General features: G+C 47.3%; 1 protein-coding gene and 1 pseudogene across 8 annotated transcripts in view; one reads left to right on the top strand and one right to left on the bottom strand.

Moving 5' to 3' along the window:
• RBM10 (RNA binding motif protein 10) overlaps window positions 1-26,159 on the top strand; it is a 41,395-nt gene that overhangs the window by 4,134 nt on the left and 11,102 nt on the right. For 4 of the 8 annotated variants that reach the window (XM_017953794.1, XM_017953797.2, XM_017953796.2 and 1 more), the window contains exons 3-6: window positions 19,774-19,957; window positions 21,484-21,714; window positions 23,566-23,635; window positions 25,435-25,508. In XM_017953794.1, the coding sequence (XP_017809283.1) occupies window positions 19,774-19,957; window positions 21,484-21,714; window positions 23,566-23,635; window positions 25,435-25,508 (559 nt within the window). The remainder of the gene's footprint in view (window positions 1-19,773; window positions 19,958-21,483; window positions 21,715-23,565; window positions 23,636-25,434; window positions 25,509-26,159) is intronic. The other 4 variants (XM_009197479.3, XM_009197478.3, XM_017953799.2 and 1 more) reach the window with 1 other exon arrangement.
• LOC101017257 lies at window positions 7,366-8,588 on the bottom strand (annotated as a pseudogene).

Below are 26,159 nucleotides of genomic sequence, written 5' to 3'. Positions count from 1 at the left end.
TGTATTTTTGACATCTGTCTGTATTGCCATGTGTATGTTACTGCTTTGTTTCCAGTTGCTGGCAAGGGCATCATGGGGCATGTCTACTGCATTTTACTTAATAATTCCCCAAAGAGTAGATGCCTGTTGTTAATTTTGATGTGCTGACATCACTTTTTTTTTTTTTTTTTTTTTTTTTTTTTTTGGAGATAGAGTTTCACTCTTGTTGCCCAGGCTGGAGTGCAATGGCACAATCTCGGCTCACCACAACCTCCACCTCCTGGGTTCAAGAGATTCTCCTGCCTCAGCCTCCCAAGTAGCTGGGATTACAGGCATGCACCACCACGCCCAGCTAATTTTTTGTATTTTTGTATTTTTAGTAGAGATGGGGTTTCTCCATGTTGGTCAGGCTGGTCTTGAACTCCTGACCTCAGGTGATCCACCTGCCTCGGCCTCCCAAAGTGTTGGGATTACAGGCATGAGCCACCGCGCCTTGCCCAACATCACCTTTTTTGCCTTATCTTTTAATGTATAGTTGTTTTTGTTTGTTTGTTTTTTGAGATGGGGTCTCGCTCTGTCACCCAGGCTGGAGTGCAGTGGCACGATCTCAGCTCACTGCAAACTCCGCCTCCCGGGTTCACGCCATCCTCCTGCCTCAGCCTCCCAAGTAGCTGGGACTACAGGCGCCCACCACCAAACCCAGCTAATTTTTTGTATTTTTATTAGAGACGGAGTTTCACCATGTTAGCCAGGATGGTCTCAATCTCCTGACCTTGTGATCCGCCCGCCTTGGCCTCCCAAAGTGCTGGGATTACAGGCGTGGGCCACCGCGCCCAGCCTAATGTATAGTTTTTACCTTTTGCATTCAGATCTTTAATCCATCTAGATTCCACTCTTGAATATGGCATAAGGTAGGCTCCAGTTTTATTTTCTTCCATATAGTAGGCAGTTTTTCCAGTACCACCTCCTAAGTAGTCCATTCTTTCTTTATTGATCTGTGGTACCGCATCTGATTTCAGGTTCCCTCATGTACATGGATTTGTCTTGAGCGATGTAATTTGTTCCGCTGGTCTATTTACACATTCTTGTGCCAGCACCTTACTGTTTTTATTAGTATGGCTTTATAGAATGTCTTAATAGCTCCTTTGCACTTATTTTTCAAAGTTGATTTAATCATTCGTGGGGCTTTATTCTATATCAAAAGTTATCAAAGCCCCTCAACAACAATAAGAATTTTGATAGATATTGCACTGAACTTCTCTATTAATTTGGGGAAAATCATCTTTGTAAGTAGTCATCTCATCTAAGACCTGTGTAGAGAATATTTTGAAATTTATGTGAAGAGCATAAAAAGCTTTCATTTTCATAAATAGAAATACAAGTCTTATGTATTCTTTTTTAAAGTAATCCCTAGGTACTTCAGTCACTTTCATTATCTTTTTCTTTTTCTCGAGACTTGGTCTTGCTCTGTCACCCAGGCTGGAGTGCAGTGGTGACCTCCACAGGCTCAGGTGATCTTCCTACCTCAGCCTTCCAAGTAGCTAGGACTGTAGGCACGTGCCACCACGCCCAGCTAATTTTTTGTAGAGACGGAGTTTGCCATGTTGCCAAGGCTGATCTTGAACTTCTGGGCTCCAGCAATCCACCCACCTTGGCCTCCCAAAGTTCTGGGATTACAGGCTGTTATCTTATTTTTTGAAAAATATTTTTCATGCTGGTATTTGCTGGGGTAGAGGAAAGCTGTTGATTTCTGTAAGTTACCCCTGCTGTATGCCCTTGTTATTTCTAATACTTCATTGTTGATTCTGATGTTCTTTCTAAGTAGTTGGTCATATTGTATGCAAATCTATCCTGTCACTTATTTATTTTTCTTCATTTATAGCATTGTCCAGGACTTTTAGTACCATATTAAATAGTATAAGTGATACTGGGTGCACAAATTAAGATTTACTTTGGCTAGTTGTGGCAGAAAATCCAAAGAATAATGGCTTAAACAAGATAGTTTACTTTTCTTTCCTACAAAGGCAGTCTGCAGAAGAGCAATTAATCTAGGGCTGACAGGCAGCCCCTTCTGTGTAGCCATCCTCAGCACATGGCAGTTGAGACAGTAGGAAGAAGGGAGAGGAATGAAAGAGAATGTGTCTAAAGTTTCTCCATTAAGTATGATGCATGCAGTAAGTTTTTAGAATGTATCCTTTAATAAATCAAGAAAATTATCTGATGTTCGTTTGCTAAGATTGACCATAAATAAGTATTAAACTTCAAAATCCTGTGCTTTTTTTCTCCCCTTGTCCATTAATTTCATAAATTGTGGCCTGGCATGGTGGTGGATCACAGCACTTTGGGAGGCCAAGGTGGGTGGATCGCTTCAGGCCAGGAGTTCAAGACCAGCCTGGCCAACATGGTGAAATCTCATTTCTACTAAAAATACAAAAATCAGCCAGGCGTGGTGATGCATGCCTGTAACCCCAGCTACTGGGGAGACTGAGACATGAGAATCGCTTGAACCTGGGAGGTGGAGGTTGCAGTAAGCTGAGATCGTGCCACTGCACTCCATCCTGGGCAACAGCGAGATTCCATATCAAAAAAATAAATAAAAATTTCATAAATCGCATTAAATTGTATCCTTGGCATTCTTGAGCTATACCCCACTTGATCATGGTATGTATGTATATGTTTATGACTTCTTACTTTGAAAATATCTCAAATTTACAGAAAGGTTGCAAGAAGAAGTATAATGAATTCCCATATATCCTCTAGTCAGAATTACTTATTGTAAGTATTTTGCCACATTTGCTCTATCACTCTATATCCTTTTTTTTGAGACAGAATCTCACTCTTTCGCCCAGGCTGGAGTGCAATGGCGTGATCTTGGCTCACTGCAACCTCCACCTCCCGGGTTCAAGTGATTCTCCTGCCTCAGCCTCCCAAGTAGCTGGGATTACAGGCGTCCGCCACTACGCTTGGCTAATTTTTGTATTTTTAGTAGAGACGAGGTTTCACCATGTTGGTCAGGTTGGTCTCGATCTCCTGACCTCAGGTGATCTGCCTGCCTCAGCCTCCCAAAGTGCTGGAATTACAGGCGTGAGCTGCCGCACCTGGCCCACCCTATAGCGCTGTATCTTTACATAGACACACACACACATGCACACACAATTTTTTTTTTAATCATTTGAGTTGGTGGCAGACATGCCTTTTTTTTTTTTTTTTTTTTTTTTTTTTTTTTTTTTTGAGTCAGAGTTTCACTCTTGTTGCTCAGGCTGGAGTGCAGTGGTGCAATCTCGGCCCACTGCAACCTCTGCCTCCTGGGTTCAGGCAATTCTCCTGCCTCAGTCTCCGAAGTAGCTGAGATTACAGGCATGCACCACCACGCCCGGCTAATTTTGTATTTTTAGTAGAGACAGAGTTTTTCCATGTTGGTCAGGCTGGTCTCAAAGTCCCGACTTCAGGTGATCCGCCCGCCTCGGCCTCCCAAAGTGTTGGGATTACAGGCGTGAGCCACCGCGTCCAGTCTGACATGACCTTTTAAGTCTGGCAGCATGTATGTCCTAAGAACAAAGGTGTTCTCTTCCATAACCACAATATACTTATCAATATCAGGACATTTAACAATTATATAGTACTTTTATCGTATATAAAGCCCATATTCAGATGTTATCACTCTTCTCAGTAATGTCCTTTATAGCGGTTTTCCCCAACCCAGGATCCAGTCCAAGATCATGTATTGCATTGAGCTCCTTGTCTCCTTTAATCTGAAACAGTTATTCTATCTTTGTCTTTTATGACCTTGTCATTTTTTTTTCCTGAACCTATGGATTATATTGAAAGCATGTTTTAAGCTTAGTTGTTTTGTAGAATGTCTCTCAGTTTGGATTTTTCTAATGCTTACTCATGAGTTTTTGGCAGAAATGTTAGTGATTTATGTATATTTTTAAAACCTTGTTAGATTTTATTAGCTGTTGTATCATCTAGGATATCTACACCTGTATTTATCAGTGAAGTAGTCCAATAATTTTATTTTCAGTATTTATCTGGCATTGCAATCAAGGTAGCCTTATGACATGAGTTGGGCAGCCTTTGTTATTCTCTCTTTATTGGAGAAACTTGTAGAAGAATTATCTGTACCTTGAAAAACTTGGTAGAACTTACCTTTAAAAGCATCTGGAGGCTGGGCGCAGTGGGCCAAGGCAGTTGGATCACTTGAACCCAGGAGTTTGAAACCATCCTGGGCAACATGGCAAAACTCTGTCTCTACAAAAAATACAAAAATTAACTGGGCATGGTGGCAGGTGCCTATAGTTCTAGCTACTCAGGAGGCTGAGGCAGGAGGATCACCTGAGCCTGTGAGGTTGAGGCTGTGGTAAGCTGTGATCATGCCACTGCACTCCAGCCTCAGTGACAGAGTGAGACCCTGTCTCAAAAAATATAAAAGCATCTGATGAGCTGGTTTTTGATTACCATTTCATCTCTTCTGCCAATTTTAGCATTTTATATTTTCTAGAAATACTCATTTTGTGAAGATCCTCATATATGACGATTCAGTCCAGCACCCTAGAAATGCTTTATAAAAGGAGTATGCCTTTGGAAAGTGTTTGTTCAGAGTGCTCTGGTGGCCAATTAAAAGTATTCCTTTCTATCCAAATATGTTCCCTTCCTGAGTTTAGATAGCAAGAGTTCAATACCTGAATTTATTTAGTTTGGATATTGGATGTCAAGAGAGTTCAGGATAATTTCATCTGAAAATTTATAAATTTATTCGTATCTGTTCAGTTCTTGATTTTTTTTTTTCCTTTTTTTTGTTTTTGTTTTTGGAGATAGTCTCACTCTGTCTTCCAGGCTGGAGTGCAGTGGCATGATCTTGGCTCACTGCAACCTCTGCTTTCCAGGCTCAAGGGATTCTTGTGCCTCAGCCTCCTCAGTAGCAGGAATTACAGGCGTGTGCCACCACGCCCGGCTAATTTTTGTATTTTAGTAGTGACAGGATTTCACCATGTTTGCCAGGCTGGTCTCGAACTCCCTACCTCAGGTGATCCACTCGCCTCAGCCTCCTGAAGTGCTGGGATTACAGGCGTGAGCCACTGTGCTGGCCCCAGTTCTTGAATTTTGATGACTACAGTTCAAATCGATTGTATCAAGAACCTTAAAACTACTCATACCTCTAACAGTGATTTCTTCTCCAGGCATTTACTGTAAGGAAACAATTTGGGGCCAGGTGCTGTGGCTCACGCCTGTAATCCCAGCACTTTGGGAGGCGGAGGCGGGTGAATCATGAGGTCAGGAGTTTGAGACCACCCTGGCCAACATGGTGAAACCCCATCTCTACTAAAAATATAAAAAATTAGCTGGGCGCGGTGGTGGGTGCCTGTAATCACAGCTACTCGGGAGGCTGAGGCAGGAGAATTGCTTGAACCCAGGAGGTGGAGGTTGCAGTAAGCTGAGATCGTGCCACTGCACTCTAGCCTGGGCGACAGAGTGAGACTCCATCTCAAGAAAAAAGGAAACAATTTGGGTTCCAAGCTGAGTTCATTGGGACAGTGACTTCATTTTGTTCACAGCAGTATCCCTATCACCTAGAACAGTACTTATCGTATAGCAAATGTTGGGTTAATATTTCTTGAATGAATACATGAACAAGTAATTGTTTAAAAAAATGGAAATCCACATTTTTTTAAAGAGACAGTGTCCAGTGGTGTGATCATAGCTCACTGCATCCTCCAGTTCCTGGGTTCAAGCCATCCCTCCTGCCTCAGCTTCCCCAGTAGCTGGAACTACAGGTGTGTGCCATAACATCTGGCTTTAATTTTTTCTGTGGAGTCTCGCCGTGTTTCCCAAGCTGGTCTCAAACTCCTGGGCTCAAGTGATCCTCTGCCTCAGTCTCCAGAGTATCTGGGATTGCATGTGTGAGCTACTGTGTCTGGCTGTTCACATTTTTGAGCACTATTTGCTTGTGAAAAGGTATAATGAAGTGGTAGTTTTCATTTTTACTGTGTCTCATGTTTTGTATATTTTTGTTTCATCAACTAAGATGCACTGTAACATATCTGAAATCTGGATATATTATCAATGGTTTGTTATAGTTTTGTTAGCCATACATTGCCTTTTAGTGGTGCCTAAAATAATGGTACAGTTGTGAGGTGATCTTAGAGTTGATGAAGCATAGTATGCAGGTAGGCCTAATGGAGGAAGATGGTACTATAAAAGCAAGAAGTATTTTTTTTTTCGTAATGACTGAACGCTGTTCTGTGGATGACCTACCCTTTCCTTTAAACACGATTCTCTCACTTCTAACTCCAAACTTGCTCAACTAATCCTTAAAAATAAACTTGAGGTGGAATTTGAAAAAAAAAAAAAAAAAAAAAAGGAAATCAACCAAAATGTTTGGAAACATGTTTAATGGATATTTGCCCCATTTGTTACTTATCTTTATGGTATTTTCCATATTTTAGTGTGAAATTTCAAGCATGTAGCAAAGTTTAAAGAATTTTACAATGAACACCATATATACCCATCCACTAGATTCTTTTTTTTTCTTCTTCTTCTTTTTTTTTTTTTTTGAGATGGAGTTTCGCTCTGACTGCCCAGGCTGGAGTGCAATGGCACAATCTCACCTCACAGCAACTTCCACCTCCCGGGTTCAAGTGATTCTCCTGCCTCAGCCTCCCAAGTTGCTAGGATTACAGGCATGCGCCACCACACTTGGCTAGTTTTGTATTTTTAGTAGAGACGGGGTTTCTCCATGTTGGTCAGGCTGGTCTCCAACTCCTGACCTCAGGTGATCCGCCTGCCTCGGCCTCCCAAAGTGCTGGGATTATAGGCGTGAGCCACCATGCCCGGCCCACTAGATTCTACTATGAACGTTTTACCATACTTGCTTTATTACATATTTATTTCTAAGTTTCTCGTATTTTTTACACTCTATAGAGATTTATAATTTTTACAAAGCCAGATTTATTCATTTTCCTTTTATGACTGCTGGGATGTGGCTTGCTGAGGAAGACCTACCCCACTCTTTAAAAGATACATTTTTTTCTTATGATTTCTTTCTAATATTTATTTTCTTTTTTTTAAAGTTCAACTTTTATTATAGGTTAAAGGATGCACATACAGGTTTTGTTTTGTTTTGTTTTGTTTTGTTTTTTAACTCAGTGAAGAAGTCTGCACAGCAGGAATCAGGTGGGATGGCCCTTTTCCCCAACGCTGGACCACTTGATGTTCTCTTCCATCTTCCCTCAACCCTCATTTAGATCATGACGTCAGAAAATCAGGTTAAAAGTTAAGAAAAAGAATAATCAGATCATTGGGGATTCTCAGTAGTAGCAGTGCCGTTGGGAGCTGCTGGCCCAGCGGGTATGCCCCATGCCACCCCTCTGGATCTTGGCTCCATGGCTACTGGGAGGAGGTCTTGTTGGCCAGGGAGGCCACACAGTGCTGCTAGAAGCTGGGCGACATGCTAGCAGTGCAGCCAAGTCTTGGGTGCGGCAGCTTGGAGGTACCACCCGCATAGGCGTTGGCCTTCCAGGGTGCGTCCTGGCCCATCATGCTGCTGCAGCAGCCGGGGCTGGCGCTGCATGTCCGCTCGCCTGCTAGGCTGCCCACCGGCTTAGCCAGGAGCTTGCTGTGCCTCAGCAGGGCCACATCCCCCATGGCTACTGTGGCTGTGCTCTGGTCTTGCAAAATGGTGGTGATGTGGTTCCGGAAGTCTTTGAAGAACTCGCTCACACCCTCGTAGCCTGGGAAGGCACTGATGTCGATGACGGCATGCTGCCCCATCTGGTTGTTGATGATGATGTCGGTGCCGAGCAGCAATATTCCCAGCGCCTGCCACAGGGCCTGGGGGAGTACCCAGATGACCTTTTTGCTCAGCTGCTCTTGCCCTCAAACTTGTCCACCTCCGTCAGGACCAATGATGACTCCGGCTTTGACTCCTCGTGGCTATTGAGGAAGATGGATTCGCGGTCACATTGTGTCCGTGGAGTTCTTGAGCAAGGGTCTCTGGACCACAGTGTAGGACTCGCCGACCATGAACACCTTGTACAGAACGGTGTTGTGGTTGATGAAATTCTAGACCACACAGGGTGACTGGATGCTGTTCAGGCCCTCCTGATTGAATGCAATAGCCATCTTGTGAGAGTTGGTGCTGTGAGCCAGTCTGGTTTTGCAAATAAACAGGAAAGCCAGGCCATTCTTCTCCAGTAGCCACATGGTGTCATCCCCGCACAGGCCCCTCCATGAAGGGCAGTGAGTAGATCCTGCTATCTTCCATGTAGACCTCAATCTTCCAGATGAGCTTGCAGGACTTGGAGCGGTCAAGCAGGGTTCTGATGGCAGGGGAGGAGTCCAGGACGATGGTTTCAGGGTGGGCATCGATGTACTCCTGAAACCTGTGCACCAGCTCCAGGGACTGGCTGTCATTCTGGTCGGCTTCAAGGATGACACGGGTCAACTTGTGAATGATGAATTCCAGGGGTCCCTGTTCCTCAGTTGGCGGCTGGCTGAGGTTCAGCTGCATGACTTCTTTTTTTTATTTTTTATTTTTTTGAGATGAGGCTCACTCTGTTGCCCAGGCTGAAGTGCAGTGGCGTGATCTCGGCTCCTTGTAACCTCTGCCCCCTGGGTTCAAGCGATTCTCCTCCCTCAGCCTCCCGAGTAGCTGGGATTACAGGCGCTTGCCACTAGGCATGGCTAATTTTTCTATTTTTAGTAGAGACAGAGTTTCACCATCTTGGCCAGGCTGGTCTCGAACTCTCGACCTCAGGTGATCCACCCGCCTCGGCCTCCCAAAGTGCTGGGATTATAGGCGTGAGCCGCCGCTCCTGGCCTCAGCTGCACTTCTGTCCCTCGCTTCCTGTACAGCTCCGCCAAGGCCTGGAAATTGAGCTTCTTGATTTTCTTCTCACACAGCCAGTAGCCAACTTTCTTCCCTTTCAGAAAGGTCTGCCATCTTCCTCCTTGGGCAAGGAGCCTGGGTCCTGAGGAAATCGCCCATAAGCCGAGTCTGTTGGCCAGTGAGCGCTGGGAGTATGCGGGTACCCCCTGGTGGCAGGGATGTGGAAAGGGCTGGGGTGTGGGATTAGGGCCACCTGGTGTCACATTCTCTACCATCCCCCTCCCCGCCCCTGCCCCAGGCCGGGGTGGCCCTGACCCCCGGCTGGAGCTCGCGGCCCACATACAGGTGGTTGTTGTTCTTTTTTTCATATGCAGTTTCACTCTGTCGCCCAGGCTGGAGTGCAATAGGGCGATCGGCTCACTGTAACCTCCGCCTCCCTGGTTCAAGCAATTCTTGTCCCTCAGCCTGCACAGTAGCTGGGACTACAGGTGTGCACCACCACACCCAGCTAATTTTGGTATTTTTTAGTAGAGACAGTTTCACCATGTTGCCCAGGCTGGTCTCAGACTCCTGACCTCAATGATCCTGCCCCCTCGGCCTCCCAAAGTGCTAGGATTACAGGCATGAGCCACCGCACCTGACCCGTACAGGTTTTTTACATGGGTAAATTGCGTGACACTGAAGCCTGAGGCCCTGTTGATCCCATCACCCAAGCAGTAAGCTTAGTTCCCAACAGATGGTCCTTCAGCCCATGCCCACCTTCCCGGTCTAGTGATCCCCAATGTCTGATGTTCCAATATTTACATTCATGTACATTCAACATTTAACTCCCATTTGTAAGTGAGAACATGCAGTACTTGGTTTTCTGTTTTTGTGGTAGGTGGCTTAGGATAACAACCTCCCGCTCCATCCATATGACTGTGACAGACATGATTTTGTCTTTTTTATGGCTGCATAGTATTCCATGGTGTATATGTACCACATTTTTCTTTATCTTTTCCACTATTGATGGGCATTCAAGCAGATTCCATGTCCTTGCTGTTGTGAATAGTGCTGCAACGGCCAGGCGCAGTGGCCCATGCTAGTAATCTCAGCACTTTGGGAGGCCAAGGTGGGCGGATCACCTCAGGTTGGGAGTTCAAGACCAGCCTGACCAACATGGAGAAATGCCATCTCTACTAAAAATACAAAATTAGCCAGGCGTTGTGGCGTGTGCCTGTAATCACAGCTACTTGGGAGGCTGAGGCAGGAGAACCTTTTGAACCAGGAGGTGGAGGTTGCAGTAAGCCAAGATTGCACCATGGCACTCCAACCTGGGCAACAAGAGCGAAACTCCGTCTCAAAAGAAAAAGAAAAGAAAAAAAGTGCCGCATTGAACATATGGGTGCATGTGATAGAATGAATTATTTTCCTTTGGGTATATACCCAGTAGCAAGATTACTGGGTCGAATAGCCAAAGCAATCCTAAGCAAAAAGAACAAAGCCAGAGGCATCACATTGTCCAACTTCAAACTATTCTATAAGGCTACAGTAATCAAAATAGCATGGTCCTGTGCAAAAACAGACACATAAACCAGTGGAACAGAGTAGAGAATGCAGAAATAAACCCGCATACATAGAACCATCTGATCTTTAACAAAATCAACAAAAGTAAGCAAGGGGGAAAGGACTCCCTGTTCAATAAGTGGTGCTGGGATAGGTGGCTAGCCATATTCAGCAGAATGAAACTGGACCCTTACCTCTCACCATATACAAAAATTAAGATAGATTAAAGATTTAGGCCGGGTGCGGTGGCTCAAGCCTGTAATCCCAGCACTTTGGGAGGCCGAGACGGGCGGATCACGAGGTCAGGAGATCGAGACCATCCTGGCTGACACAGTGAAACCCCGTCTCTACTAAAAATCTGAAAACTTAGCGAGGCCGAGTGGCTGAGCCTGTAGCTACTTTCCGGGGAGGCTGAGGCAGGAGGGGTGGCCAGCCAGGGAGGTGGAGGCTTGCAGTGGCTGAGATCCGGCCACTGCACTCTTCCTGGGCGACAGGAAAGCCGAGAACTCCGTCTCAAAAAAAAAAAAAAAGATTTAAATGTAAGACTTCAGACTATAAAAGTCCTAGAAGGCCAGGTGCGGTGACTCATGCCTGTAATCCCAGCACTTTGGGAGGCTGAGAGTCCAAGACAAGCCTAACCAACATGGAGAAACCTTGTCTCTACTAAAAATACAGAATTAGCCAGGCGTGGTGGTGCATGCCTGTAATCCCAGCTGCTTGGGAGGCTCAGGCAGGAGAATCACTTGAACCTGCGGTGAGCCAAGATTGCACCATTGCACTTCAACCTGGGCAACAAGAGTGAAACTCTGCCTAAAAAAAAAAAAATCCTAGAAGAAAACCTAAGAAATGCCCTTCTTGATACAGGGTTTGGCAAAGAATTTATGGCTAAGCCCCCAAAAGCAGTTGCAACAAAACCAAAAATTGACAAGTTGGACCTAATTAAAGAGCTTCTGCACAACAAGAGAAACTACCAAGAGAGTAAATGGACAGCCTACAGAATGGGAGAAAACGTTCACAAACTATGCATCTGAAAAAGGTCTAATATCCAGAATCTACAAGGAAGTTAAATCAACAAGCAAAAAGCAAAAGTTCCAGTTAAAAAATGGGCAAAGAACATGAACAGATACTTCTCAAAGGATAACATACAGGTGTCCAACAAACATGAAAAAATGCTTATTATCACTAATCATCAGAGAAATGCAAATCAAAACCACAATGAGACACCATCTCATTCCAGTCAGATGACAATTATTAAAAAGTAAAAAAAAAAAAAAAAAAAAAATTGGTGACGCTGCAAAGAAAAGAATGCTTATATACTGTTGGTGGGAATGCAAACTAGTTCAGCCATGGGAGAAAGCAGTTTTGAGATTTTTTTTTTTTTTTGGAGAGAGATTTCTTTAATATTTTTATGGTTTCTATTTGGGGATTTAAGTTTTCACCCATCCAGAGTTTATCTGGCATAAGAAGTAAACAACTTTGTTTTCTTAGCGGGCAACACTAAGTGGCAAAGAAGTAAACAACTTTGTTTTCTTAGTAGGCAACACTTTTCTGTAAAGGATCAGATGGTAAATATTTTTGGCATTGCATTGCAAGACCATCTCTGTTGCAACTAAACTGAAAGCAGTCACGGACAATTTATGAATGAATGAATGAATATAGCTGTGTTCCAGTAAAACTTTATTTATTTAATTAATTTATTTTTTGAAACAGGATCTCGCTGTGTTGCCCTGACTGGCTGGAGTGCAGTGACGCGATCAGAGCTCACTGCAGCCTCTGTCTCCCTGGCTCAGGGGATCCTCCTACCTTAGCCTCACACACTGCTAATTTCTTTTTTTCTTTCTTTCTTCTTCTTTTTTTTTTTTTTTTCTTTTCTTTTCTTTTTCTAGTAGAGACAAGGTCTGACTATTGTGTTACCCAGGCTGGGTCTGGAACTCAAGGGTTACTCCTGCCTTGGCCTTCCAAAGTACTGGGATTACATATGTGAGCCACTACACCTGGCCTCTACTAAAACTTTATTTAAGGAGACTGGATTTGGTCCACTGGCTATAGTTTGCTGATCCCTAGGCCAGATATTTATTGTAACTATTATTTATTGACTAATTCATTTTCCCCTTGTTAGTTTGAAATATAACCTTTGGCTTATACTGAACTTCCATGTGTGTTTTTGTATGCTGTAGATTCTATGTCACTGATCTGTCTATTCATGTTTTAATTCATTTACCTTTATGATGTTTTTTGTTTTTGTTTTTGTTTTTTTGAGAGAGAGAGAGAGACAGAGGGGTCTGGCTTTGTCACCCAGGTACAGTGGTGCAATCATGGCTCACTGCATCCTTGACCTCCTGGCCTCAAGTGATTCTCCTGCCTCAGCCTCCCAAGTAGCTGGGGATACAAACACACACCACCATGCCTAACTAATTTTTGTATTTTTTTGTAGAGATGAGGTTTTGCTATGTCACCCAGGCTGGTCTTGAACTCCCGGGCTCAAGCGATCCGTCCACCTCATCCTCCCAAAGTGCTGGGATTAGGGGCATGACCCACTGCCCCTGGCTTATCCTTTGTTTTTTTATTTTGTTTGTTTGTTTGGAGACGGAGTCTCACTCTGTTGCCAGGCTGTAGTGCAATGGCGCGATCTCAGCTCACTGCAATCTTCGCTTCCTGGGTTCGAGAGATTCTCCTGCCTCAGCCTCCTGAGTAGCTGGGATTACAGGCACGCGCCACCACACCCAGCTAATTTTTGTATTTTTTGTCGAGACGGGGTTTCACCACGTTGGCCAGACTGGTCTCCATCTCCTGACCTCGTGATCCACCCACCTTGGCCTCCCATAGTACTGGGATTACAAGCGTGAGTCGCTGCCCCCAGCCTATCCTTTGTTTTTTTAAACAGTGCTACAGTAACTTTTTTGTACATGTGCAAGTATATGTATACTTTAAATTCCCAGAAGTAGAACTGTGGGTCAAAGGGTATGTAGATTTTTAGTTTTGTCAGCTGTTGCAAAATTCTCCTCCATAAGTATTATTCCATTTTTAACTCCTACTAGCAATATGAAAGTGCCTGTTTTCCACACAGCCTTGCTGTTTGTTTTCAAACATTGGACTGTTGTAAATCTGTTAAAATAAAAATGTTCTATCAAATCTTCCTTACAGAAGAATTCTAAATAATAGTGATTATTGTATAGTACAATGTAGTATTTAATAGTTATTATAAATAATAATTTTTATGTAATTCCAAATAATGTAGATACTCCCTCCAGGAGGTAGAACACAATTACCCTCCTTTTGACTGGGCTGGTCTTGGGAGACTCACCTCTAAAGAATAGAGTATGGAGGCCGGGCACGGTGGCTTATGCCTTAATCCCAGCACTTTGGGAGGGCGAGGGGGGTGGATTGTGAGGTCAGGAGATTGAGGCCAGCCTAGCCAACATGGTGAAACCCCGTCTCTACTAAAAACGCAAAAATTGGCTGGGGGTGGTGGCGGGTGCCTGTAGTCCCAGCTACTCGGGAGACTGAAGCAGGAGAATTGCTTGAACCCGGGAGTCAGAGGTTGCAGTGAGCTGAGATGGTGCCACCGTACTCCAGCCTGGCAACAGAGCGAGACTCCATCTCAAAAAAAAGAATAGAGTATGGAAAGAGAAATAGAGAAATTTTACAGGGAAGAAACCTGGCAGACACCACCTTAACTAGGTGATCATGGTTAACATCACCAGAGATAAGTCATGTTGTTACCATGTACTCTCTTTTGTGATATGATCAGAAGGGCATCTCACTATCTCCCTTCTGTTGTATGCTTCTCCAAAAAAAAAAAAAAAAAAATCCATAATCTCAAGTCTAATCATCAGAACACATCAAACAAAACCAGTTAAAGGGCATTCTACAAAATACCTGGCCAGTGCTGTTCAAAACTGTTAAGGTTGTTAAAAACAAACAAGGACAGACTGATAAACCTTCACAGGCCAGAGGAGACTGAGGGAATGTGACAACTACATGTAATGTGATATTTAGGATTAAATCTTGGATCAGAAAAAGGGTATTAGCGAGAAAATTGGTGGAATCCTAATATAATCTGTAGTTTAGTTAATTCCTTAGTTTTGACAAATTTGCGCTAGTTTTGTTAATATTAGGGGAAGCTGGGTGAAGGGTATACAGGGATTCTTTGAACTTTTCTGTACATGTAAAATTATTTCAAAATAAGAAGTTTGACTTCATCAAAATTAGAAACTTTTGTTTATTTTTATTTGTTTTATAGCAATGAGGTTCCGCTATGTTGCCCAGGCTGGTCTCAAACTCTTGGGTTCATGTGATCCGCCCGTCTTGGCCTCCCAAAGTGCTGGGATTACAGGTGTGAGTCCACCATGCCTGGCCAAGATTAGAAACTTTTGGAAGTCTCTCTGAACCTATTCTAGTTCAGGGACTGCTAGTAACAACAACAAGAGATGAGAAACTTTTGTACTTCCAAAGATACTATCAAGAAAGTGAAAAGACAACCCACAATGGGAAAACATATTTGTAAATCATATATCTGGTAAGGGATTAACATCCAGAATATAAGAACTCTTACAACAACAAAATTACCCAATTTAAAAATGGGCAAAGGGTTCATGACCAGCCTGACCAACATGGTGAAACCCCTGTCTCTACTAAAAATACAAAACATCAGCCGGGTGTGGTGGCAGGCGCCTGTAATCACAGCTACTCGGGAAGCTGAACCTGCGAGGCGGAGGTTGCAGTGAGCTGAGATCGTGCCACTGCACTCCAACCTGGGTGACAGAGTCGGACTCCATCTCAAAACAAAACAAAAAACAAATGGGCAAAGGACTTGAATAGACATTTCTCCATTAAAGATATACAAATGGCCAGTAAGCACATGAGAAGATGCAAAATAACAAGTGTTGGTAAGGATGTGGGGAAATTGGAACCCTTGTGCAACACTGGGTTGTATGTAATGTAAAATGTAATGTAAAATGGTACAGCTGCTGTGGAAAACAGTTTGGCAGTTCCAGAAAAAGTTAAACATAGGATTACCATGTGATCCAGCAATTCCACTCCTAGGTACATACCCAAAAGAATTGAAAGCAATAATTCAAACAGATACTTGGACACCAGTATTCATAGCAGCATTATTCACAATGTCCAAAATAACAAAGGGGTGGAAGCAACCCATCTGTGTATGAAGAGATGAATGAACAAAATGTGGTGTGTGCACACTACAGTAGAAGAGTATTATTCTGCCATACAAAGGAAGGAAATTCTAACATATTGCCTTGTGGATGAACCTTGAAAACATGCCAGGTGAAATAAGCTAGACACATAGGGACAAATATTATATGATTCCAGTTATATGAAGTACCTAGAATAGGCAAATTCATTGAGACAGAAAGTAGAATGGAGGCTGTGGGGTGGGGTGACAATTGTTTAATTGGTACAAAGGTTTTGTTTGGGGTGATGAAAAATTCCTGGAAAAGGTGATGATTGCATAACATTGTTAGTATACTTAATGCCACTGAATTAGATAATTAAGAATGGTTGGCTGGGCGCGGTGGCTCATGCCTGTAATCCCAGCACTTTGGGAGGCCCATATGGGTGGATCACCTGAGGTCAGGAGTTCGAGACCAGCCTGACCAATATGGAGAAACCCTGTCTCTACTAAAAATACAAAATTAGCCAGTGGTGGTGCAGGTCTGTAATCCCAGCTACTCGGGAGGCTGAGGCAGGAGAATCGCTTGAACCCGGGAGGTGGAGGTTGCAGTGAGCCGAGATTGTGCCATTGGACTCCAGCCTGGTCAATAAGAGTGAAACTTGTCTAAAAAAAAAAAAAAAAAAGGCTAGGTGCAGTGGCTCACACCTGTAATCCCAGCACTTTGGGAGGCCAAGGCAGGTGGATCACCTGAAGTCAGGTGTTCGAGACCAGCCTGGCCAACATGGTGAAACCCCATCTCTACTAAAAATACAAAAATTAGCTAGGCATGGTGGCACACACGTGTAGTCCCAGCTACTCGGGAGGTTGAGGCACAAGAATTGCTTGAGGCTGGGCACAGTGGCTCACGCCTGTAATCCCATTATTTTGGGAGGCCGAGGCAGGCGGATCACGAGGTCAGGAGTTCGAGACCAGCCTGACCAACGTAGTGAAACCCTGTCTCTACTGAAAATACAAAAATTATCCGGGCGTGGTGGTACACGCCTATAGTCCTAGCTACTTGGGAGGCCGAGGCTGCAATGAGCCGAGATTGTGCCACTGCACTCCAGCCTGGACAACAGAGCAAAACTCGTCACACACACAAAAAAAAAAAAAAAAAAAAAAAAAAAAGAATCGCTTGAACCTGGGAGGCAGAGGTTGCAGCGAACCAAGATTGTGCCACTGCACTCCAGCCTGGGTGACAGAGCAAGACTCCATCTCAAAAAAAAAAAAAAAAAAAAAAGGATGGTTAAATGGTAAATGTATATTTTACCACAATAAAAAAAATCTAGAAAAAATATACAGAAATTAAAATTTTAAGTTTATTTTAGGCCATGTGCAGTGGCTCACGTCTGTAATCTCAGCACTTTGGGAGACTGAGGCGAGAGGATCACTTTAGTCCAAAAGTTCAAGATCATGCTGGGCAACACAGTGAGATCCTGTATCTATAAAAAATTTGAAAATTAGCTGGATATGGTGGTGCATTCCTGTAGTCCCAGCTAGTTGGGGCTGAGATGGGAGGATTGATTAAGCCCAGGAGGTAGAGGCTACAGTAAGCTATAGTTGCACTACTGCACTCAGCCTGGGCAGCAGACCGAGACCTTGTCTTAAGTAAAATAAAGTTTATTTTAAAACAGTCTATCCAATGTAGTTTTAATTATCATCTTTCTCTTGAGATGGAGTCTCACTCTGTCATTCAGGCTGGAGTGCAGTGGTACACTCATAGCTCACTGTAACCTAGAAGTCCTAGGCTCAAGCAGTCCTCTCGCCTCAGCCTCCTGAGTAGCTGGGACTATAGATGTGCACCACCATGCCCAACTAATACGCTGTGGTGGTGATTGATGGTGGTTTTGTAAAGACGGGATCTTGCTATGTTGTCCAGGCTGGTCTTGGCCTCAAGCGATCCATCCTCCCACTTTGGCCCTGCAAAGTGCTGGGATTACAGGATGAGCCATATCACCTAGCAAAATTTTCATCTTTCATTGTAAGTGAGATAGAGCATCTTTTCAGATACACGTAGTTTATATTTTTATCTGTGAATTCTGTTCACTTCCTTTCCCCATCGTTTTTCCTAGTTTATTGTCTTTTGACTTGGTTAATGATGTTTTTTGTTTTTCTGTTTTTCTCTCCAAGCAAAAGTATTTTATTTTTATGTAGTTGAATTTAGTAATCTTTTCTTCTGTGGCTTCTGGATTTGGATTATAGGTTTCCCCATTTCAAGATTATAAAGAAATTATTCAATTATTCTATATTTTCTTCTTTTACTTTTATGATTTCATTTCTTTGTGTTTTTTTTTTGTTTGTTTGTTTGTTTGTTTTAAAGACAGAGTCTTACTCTGTCATCCAGACTGGAGTTCAGTGGCTTGATCTTGGCTCACTGCCGCCTCTGCCTCCCGGGTTCAAGGGATTCTCCTGCCTCAGCCTCCCAAGTAGCTGGGATTACAGGCGCATGTCACCACACCCGGCTAATTTTTGTATTTTTAGTAGAGATGAGGTTTCACCATGTTGGCCAGGCTGATCTCGAATTCCTGACCACAAGTGATTTGCCCACCTCAGCCTCCCAGAGTGCCGCCCACGCCTGGCCTGTGGTTTCATTTCTTATATTTAAATCTTTGATCTGTTTGAAATATATCCTGGTATATATGTAAAATATAGTCATAATATCTTGCACATGTCTATGTATTTAACCTTTTTGATGAATTGTACTTGGGACCTTTCTATTTTCTAAACAGTGGTTACATTAATTTGTACCCAGCATCCTTACTGATTTATTATTTATAACAGTTTTTTCAGTTGATTCTCTTAGGCTTTGCAAGTATATTCTCTTATCATTTACAAATAATGGTAATTTTACCTTCTTCTTTCCAGCTTTTAACCTTTTTTCTTCCTTCCCTGTTTAATTGTTTTAGCTAGTGTCTTTAGAATAATGTTAAGAATGCTGTTGATAACGGACATTCTCATGTTGTTCCCAACCAGAATTGGAATCCTGTTAGTATAGTAGCATTCTTCTATGTCATCTAGTTTTTTCTATTTTAAGTAAACATATATTGGTTGCTTTTAGAATGCTTTTTTAGTCATTATTTGTTCAAAATAATTGTTGAGCGCCTACTGAGTGCTAGGGAATATGGCAGTGAGCCAAGGTCCCCTCATTTCCTGGAGCCCATATTCTAGTAATTTTTTAACTCATCAAGGAAACACAGATTAGGCCATGCACAGTGGTGGAGGCCTGTAATCCCAGCACTTGGAAGGCTGAGGTGGGTGGATCACTTAAGCCCAGGAATTTGAGACCAACCTGGCAATGTGGTAAAACCCCATCTCTACAAAAAATACAAAAATGAGCTGGGTGTGGTGGCATGTGCCTGTGGTCCCAGCTACTCAGGAGGCTGAGGTGGGAGGATGGCTTGAGTCTGGGAAGTTGAGGCTGCAGTGAGCCCTGATCATGCCACTGCCCTCCAGCCAGGGCACCAGTGCCAGATCCATTCTCAAAAAAAGAGAAAAGAAAAATGCAGATGAAATCAGCTTTGAGATAATTATTTTACAGTTATTGCGGTAGGAGAAATTTTAATGAAAGAGCTGCTAGTGTCAGCAAGGTGACAGTGAAGCAGTGGCAGGGGACGTGGTGCAAGACAGGGAGGAGGGCCCTCACCCTTGGGGATCCTGCAAACTGCATGGGACCTTGGTGAGCATTTTGGTGTTTGATCCTGAGACTGAGGGGGAACCACTGAAGGGACTGAGATGGGTTTGAGTGGCTTTGCCTTAGAGAGCACTCATATTTGGGATTTGGGATGTAGAGACTGAACTGGGGAGGTCCAGGTAGAAGTGAGGAGACCAGCCAGGCCACAACCAAGGTGCTCATGAAAGAAGCCAGCGGCATGGACTGGAGAGTGACATAGGACCAGAGAGAGGCGGGTTGCACTTCAGAGATGTGGAGTAGATATTTAGGAATCCCTGTTCAGAGGCAGGCCTGAGGGCTTCCAAAGAATAGAGTAGAGGGAGGGAAAATGAAAGTTTACAGGGGAGAAACCTGGCAGACACTGCCTTAACCAGATGACCAAGGTTAACATCACCAGAGCTAAGTCATGGTGGTAGCATGTACTTCCTTATCTGATAGGATCAGAAGGGACCTCACTTCTGTTGTATGCTCCTCCAAAACAACAAAACCCTATAACCATGAGAACACATCACCTGGGCCTCTTGCACCTTTTAGAAAGGGCAACATTCTGATCCCTCCCCATCCTTCTTCCTCCACTAGTGGTGGTCGTGGTGACAGGACTGGGCGCTATGGAGCCACTGACCGCTCGCAGGATGATGGTGGGGAGAACCGCAGCCGAGACCACGACTACCGGGACATGGACTACCGTTCATATCCCCGCGAGTACGGCAGCCAGGAGGGCAAGCACGACTATGACGACTCATCTGAGGAGCAGAGTGCGGAGGTGAGGAGGGGCGAGCTGCGCCAGGCCTGACTGGGATGGGCTCCCGAGGGCCCTCTGTGTCTGGCTGCAGCACCGTGTGCAGGCGGCTCTCCACTCCCATGCCTTCAGACTGTGCTCGGTGGCTTTGCCTCACCTGGAGGGCCTGTTCCCACTCCCCTCTCTGAGGGCTCCTCTCCCAACCTGGGTCTCCCTGGCTTCCACATGCTTGGCTCTGTACTTCTGAGGGCCCCTGGCCACCACTCTTTCCTTCTCCCTGTTGTTCAGTTCGGGCCCATGGCTCACTGTGAACCCTGTACTGCCCACTCCCAGCCAACTTGAGCACTTGAAGAGCCTCTTCTGTGGGACCCGGCGTCTGGGGTTGGGAGGACAACCAGGGGAATGCAGACTACCAAGCTGAGGAGCTCTGGGAGGCCAGCCATGGACATTCCCAGTGGTGACAGAGCCCCTAGACAGAAGGGAAGGACACTTCTGGAAAAGCCAGTGCCATGTTGGGTAGTTCACCCTAGCCTGAGGGATGAGGCATGATGTTTACACCATCAGGAGCCCCTACCCGAGGGGAACAAACAGGCTTGCCTTAGGGGAATCCCAGTTGGAGGGGCAGTCAGCGCCCTGGTCCACACGAGCAGGCAGCTCTCCTGTCCAGCAGGCTGGGAAGGGTGTTCTTGCAAGCCCAGCCCTAGGGGGCAGGCTGTGAGCTGCCCACTGCCCTCTGGAGGGTCCAGGGCGAAAACTCCTTTGGTGGACTGCCTGGCTTCTCCAGTGGCAGCTGTCAAGCTGTGCCCAGACGTCTCCAGGAGCACTGGGCCCTGGCCAGGGTAAGAATGGAGCACCAAGTTATCTGGCGCTTCCCCACTGTGGGTAGGAGGGCTTTGGCCCGAGGCCTGGTCTGCTTAGTCCTGGAATAGATGAATGGGCAACAACCCAGAGCCCAACAGCCATACCATTTTGAGCGTGGTGTGTGGTGGAGGACTGGCCAAGGCTGAGGATCAGGGACTGAGGAGGAAGTGTCTGCAGCCCTCACACCACCTCTACCAGCTCTTGCTGGCTGGCTCTGGCTGAGATCTGAAGCTGTTCTTATGCCCCTAGCTTAGTTGCAGGGTGGAACCATAGGAGACACACAGCCTTCGGTGGTACAGTGAGCAATTGAGCACACCCCCTGAGCTGGCCAGAGAGGAGGGGGAAATCAAGGGTGGGGTCTGGTGTGCTGACCCCAGGCTGTCTTGCCTCAAGGAGGTTTAAGCTGTGTTTTGTCAGCTACCTTTGAGAGATCCCCCCCCAACACCAATACTGCCACCTACCTCTCCCCACCCCCTGAAGGCAGTCCCCAAAAGGACCCCATGGAGAATTTCCAGCCCCAGAAGGATTGCAGGCCAGGGCCTGCCCACCCTGCCTGCCTGAGCCTTTAGCCGGAGCCCGCACATCCCTGGCTTTCAGAGCCTGCCCGCCTCACAGAGCCAGCGGCCAGCTCCTAGGCCTGCCCAGACTGACTGCCCGTCTGGTGTCACTCATCTCGTTCTGTCGGCCAGGATTCCTACGAGGCCTCCCCGGGCTCCGAGACTCAGCGTAGGCGGCGGCGGCGGCACAGGCACAGCCCCACCGGCCCGCCGGGCTTCCCCCGAGACGGCGACTATCGGGACCAGGACTATCGGACCGAGCAAGGGGAGGAGGATGAGGAGGAGGAGGATGAGGAGGAGGAGGAGAAGGCCAGTAACATCGTCATGCTGAGGATGCTGCCACAGGCAGCCACTGAGGATGACGTACGTGCCCCCCATGGCCCCGGGCAGGAGGCCAGGCTGGGTCTCCTCCAGGGCCCTCAACTTTTCCCCACCCCTCCCTCACCCGCAACCTCAGTGCCTTTCATCCCTTCTCCCCCTCCAGCTCCTATCCCCCAGCACTGATCCGTCCTCTGTGGGCAGGTCCCATTGGCCCCCCGGTCTGGAGGGAGGAGTGTCAGAGAGGCCGGCTTGGCCAAGGGGCAGTGGCTGTGGATATCCGGCAGTGGTGGGTTTGGGCGGGAGAAGAGCAGTCCTGCACATTCCACTGGTCGTCCAGCCATTTTGCATGTGTGCATCAAGGGCCAGATACTCACCGGGCCAGTGCTGGCTATTGCTGGTAGCAGAGATGACACTGGGGCCCTGCAACCATTGGGGGAGGGGTGGGATTTTCTGAAATTTCCTTCTCCTTTTTCCCCATCCTCTTTTGTCAGCAGCCTGGCCTGGCCTCAGAGCCTTGGGTGGCTGTTAACAGCCTCCCCGCCTGCCTCCCTTTCCTCGCGTTTCCTTTTCATACATACTTCTCATGACAGCCACACTGAAGCCCCATGAGGCCTACCAGAATAACTTCCAAGAATAGTCTCCCTGATCCTGGTCCTTCTTAGTCCACTCCGCCGCCCCTCACCCCCCACCCCCCACCCCCATGAATTCTCTGAAATTCCCTCACCCCCTAGCCCTCCTCTGAAATCTGCTAGCTGCTCATTTTGTAGCAGAGAAAATCCCACTTGTGTATTTGAGGGTTTCTAAGGTCTGGCCCACCTGCCCTGTCCAGGGTCAGACAGTAGCTGGTTGCTGACATTTGTTGAGAATGTATCTCAGGATGGGCCATGTGTTAGGTGTGATTCAGTCCCCATGGCATCCCAACAGGGAAGGTACTGAGTGGGAATGTGACTTGCCTGAGGTCTTACAGCCAGTGAATGGTGGAGTGGAGCTGGAGTCTGAACCCAGGCAGCTGGACCCCAGAGCGCACTTTTTGCTGCTTCCTCAGCCTTCCCTGAGTTTGGAGTCCTGATAAGCTCTTCTGTGTGTTTTTCCTTTTCATCCTGTGTATGGGTGTGTGTAAGTCTAATCTCCTGTCTTGTTTAACCTGGTGGGGAAACTGAGGCCCAGAGACATGAAGACTCCTTCCCAAGAATGGTTGGCATAGGCTCCTGGTCCTCTGTGAGAGACCTCACTGGCCTAGAGACCCTGCCTCACCTGGTCCAAATCCTGAATTGCCTCTGCAGTCTCGCTCTGGCCTACTCCATCCAGGAAGCAATCCCCAGGACTATATCTTTTTGCTTTTTGTCTCCACCCTAAGTTATTGCTGCAGTCATGGTCTAGGGTACATGGCTGGGATTTGCTCAGACTCCTGTCCTCCCCAGTTTGGCATTTATGTCATGGATCTCTTTTGACGCAAGCTGCAGGTCAGCGGGGCAGGGGCGGGGGCGTGGGTTATCCCCTTGCCAAGGGCAAGAATTGCTTCCCAGGTTTCCTTACTTCGTGGCTGCCACTGAGCCCTTTGTCAGATCACCCTGCCCACCGTTCTTAAGTGGCTGGCTCACTTGCTTTCTTGTTCTCTGTGTCCCTGAGGGTCGTCCTGCTGCCATGCTTTACCTTGCTCTGTGCCCATTTCTTCATTTGATTCACTTTCTGCAAGTCTGGGGCTGAAAGTCAAGACTGTGAACTGGTGTGGGCCTGGGGCTGTTGTCACTCAGGGAAAAGCTGCGAAAGAGGCAGAGGAGACTGTGTGCACATCACGGATGACCCCTTGGGATCCAGAGGCCTCCAGCCAGCCTCAGGTACCCAGCGGCCCCATTGTGCTGAGCCTGCCCCACTCTGTATCTCCCCATATAGATCCGTGGCCAGCTGCAGTCCCACGGCGTGCAAGCACGGGAGGTTCGGCTGATGCGGAACAAATCTTCAGGTGAGCTTTTGTTCCCAGTGCCCTCCCCTTCCAGTGGCCAGCCTCAGCCTCGGAATCTCCCTCCTACCTCTGCCTTCTCCCCGACTCCCTCCACCACCTTCCTGCCACAGCTGGGAATGGGCAGTGTGGGGGGTGCCCTCTCTTCTCTCCCCTTCCCCACACTCTCCTCACAGCTCCAGCCAAAAGCCTCTTCAATGGGGCTGTCGGGGCAGGGGTGCAGCTCTGAGCTGAGCTGGGTGCTCCCCGGGGTCACGGCCAGGGCCAGGCTCCCAGGCATCTCCTCTCTGGGACTCTTGAGTATCTGAGATGGTAACCCCCTCCCATACACTCCCTTCCCTCTCTTCTTCCTCTGCCCCTCACTTTCCCCTACATTTTTTGGTAACAGCCTCTGACCAGAAAGTAGCTCTGACGTGGTGGTCCCACGTGTGTGTCCCAAGGGGGAAGCAGGGGATGGCTCTTATCCAAGGACACATCCCAAGGAACAGCCAGGACTTCCTGGCCTCGCCTGTTCCCTCCCTCCCTCTTGCAGGCTGCTTGGAGCTGGCCTGAGGTTAGCAGGGTGGTGGTGGGGGGAGTTGTCTCTACAGGACCTCTGCCCAGGCTCCCCAAGGCAGGCACAGTGGGGCCTCACTCTGCCTGGGCTTCTCTCTCCATCTCTCAGTCTCTCCTCCCCACACCTCCATCTCTCTCTCTCTCTTTCTCTCTCTCTCTCCCTTTCTCCCTCTCTCTCTTTCTCTCTCTGCCCCCCCCCCTTATATTATTCATTCCATCCTCCTATGCATCCTAACGGTTATTCTTTTGAACATTAAGCATGCCCCCCCAAGCCCCTCTCATCCAAGCCCTCCCCGTGTATCTGCCTCTAAAGGACATGCTATCCTGAGGCCTCAACCCTGAATCCCTTTCCTAAGCCTGGAGTCTTGGTTGCATGTAGGTCTTGCTCTGCATCACCCCAACTACACCACACATGGACAGCTTCTGGGTCTCTCTCTCCCCAAGGTGTTACAGGTGCAGACCCCTCGATGGCCCTGGGCGCTTCTCCCAGGCACCCATTGATTCTTACCTCTAAGGTCCTCCTGGCCAATCCTGGCCACCATTCTCCTTTTGTCCAGGGGAACCTGGACTGTTTGTGGCTGTAGTCTCCACCCTGTGGCCCTGAGGTGGCTCCCTAGCGAGGCCCGCCTCCCCTGCGCTGCGGTGAGGCTGAGATGAGGTCGTGTCTTTAACCGCCCCTGGTTCTCAATGGGCCAAGAGCCTTCCTAGCCTCACAGAACAGCCTGGCCCAGCTTCTCTTTTGCTCCTGTGATTCAACACCTGTTACAGGACCCCTCCTGGGTGCCCCTGACCTCGAGCCGGGTCCGCCCTGGAGTTACGTATTGTGGCTTGTGTGGAGCCAGCAGCCTGCCCACCGTCCCCTACCTCCTTCTCTGGAGGCAGATCTCTCGTATTCTTTCCCTCCCGGCTGCTTCTCTCCGTCTCTGTCACCCCAGGCTGGCTCGGCAGGTCTGCCCGAGCCCCATCTCTTTCTCTCTTCCCAGTTGGTGTGTGTGTCTCTCCCACTACCGACCTCTGGTCTCTGTTTTTCTCCCTTCGCCTTCCCTGCCCCACCTGGCCATCTACCTTGCCCCCCACACCTGCTAGTCTTTCTCTCTCTGATTGCCTCTTTCTCTTTCTTCCTTTCTCCTCTTCCCCTTTCCCTCTCTCTGCCCCCGTCCTCTCCCCTCGGGTCCCGCCCCCGGGAACGCCGTGTGTCCAAAGCTGTTGACTAACCCACTGCGTCTGTATCTGAATGCTGTCTCCAGGTCAGAGCCGGGGCTTCGCCTTCGTCGAGTTTAGTCACTTGCAGGACGCTACACGATGGATGGAAGCCAATCAGGTTGCTTTGCCGCACTTGAACCCCCCCCCCAAACAAATACTACTTTGTAATCGAGCGCTCCCCATCGCCTGATTCTTATGGACACAGTTCCCTGCCCTGTGGCCCTGTGTCCCATCCCCCCTGCCCCCTCTCTTCCCTTCCTGACCCTCACTATCTCCTCTTCCCATCTCTCGCTACCCCACTGGGCTTCCCATCCAGAGCCCACACTCACCACTGGCCCCTTCCTACCACCAGGCACTAGCGCTGCCCCTTCACCTCTCCCAGCTGACCGTTCAGAGAAACAGCTGCCAGGGTGGGTTCTTTCACCTAGCTTCCCACTCCCCCCGGGCGGGGGTGGGGGTGGGGCACCCCTCTCTGGGGTTAGCGAGAGCCAGGACCTCATTCTACCCTCAGGACCACTGGAAGTCCTGCCAGTGAGGAGCTTAGCTATTGGCACAGTCACTAGCAAGGCTCATTTTGTCAGCCCCCTCCCTGCATGTGAATTTGGCCCTTTGATTTTCATGCAAGGGGACAGCACTGCTCTGTTGATCTCAAGTTCCTGTCGAGTATGATAGTTTTATCGACACCCTGGCCTCACTTCGCCGCCCCTACCCTTCCTATCACATCTCCACGCTCACAGGAGGTACTACCTCAGGCAGCTCCGTCTTCTCG

Source organism: Papio anubis, chromosome X, assembly GCF_008728515.1.
Source record: "Papio anubis isolate 15944 chromosome X, Panubis1.0, whole genome shotgun sequence".
Classification (NCBI taxonomy): Eukaryota; Metazoa; Chordata; class Mammalia; order Primates; family Cercopithecidae; genus Papio; species Papio anubis.
This window is presented reverse-complemented; position numbering and strand designations above follow the sequence as displayed.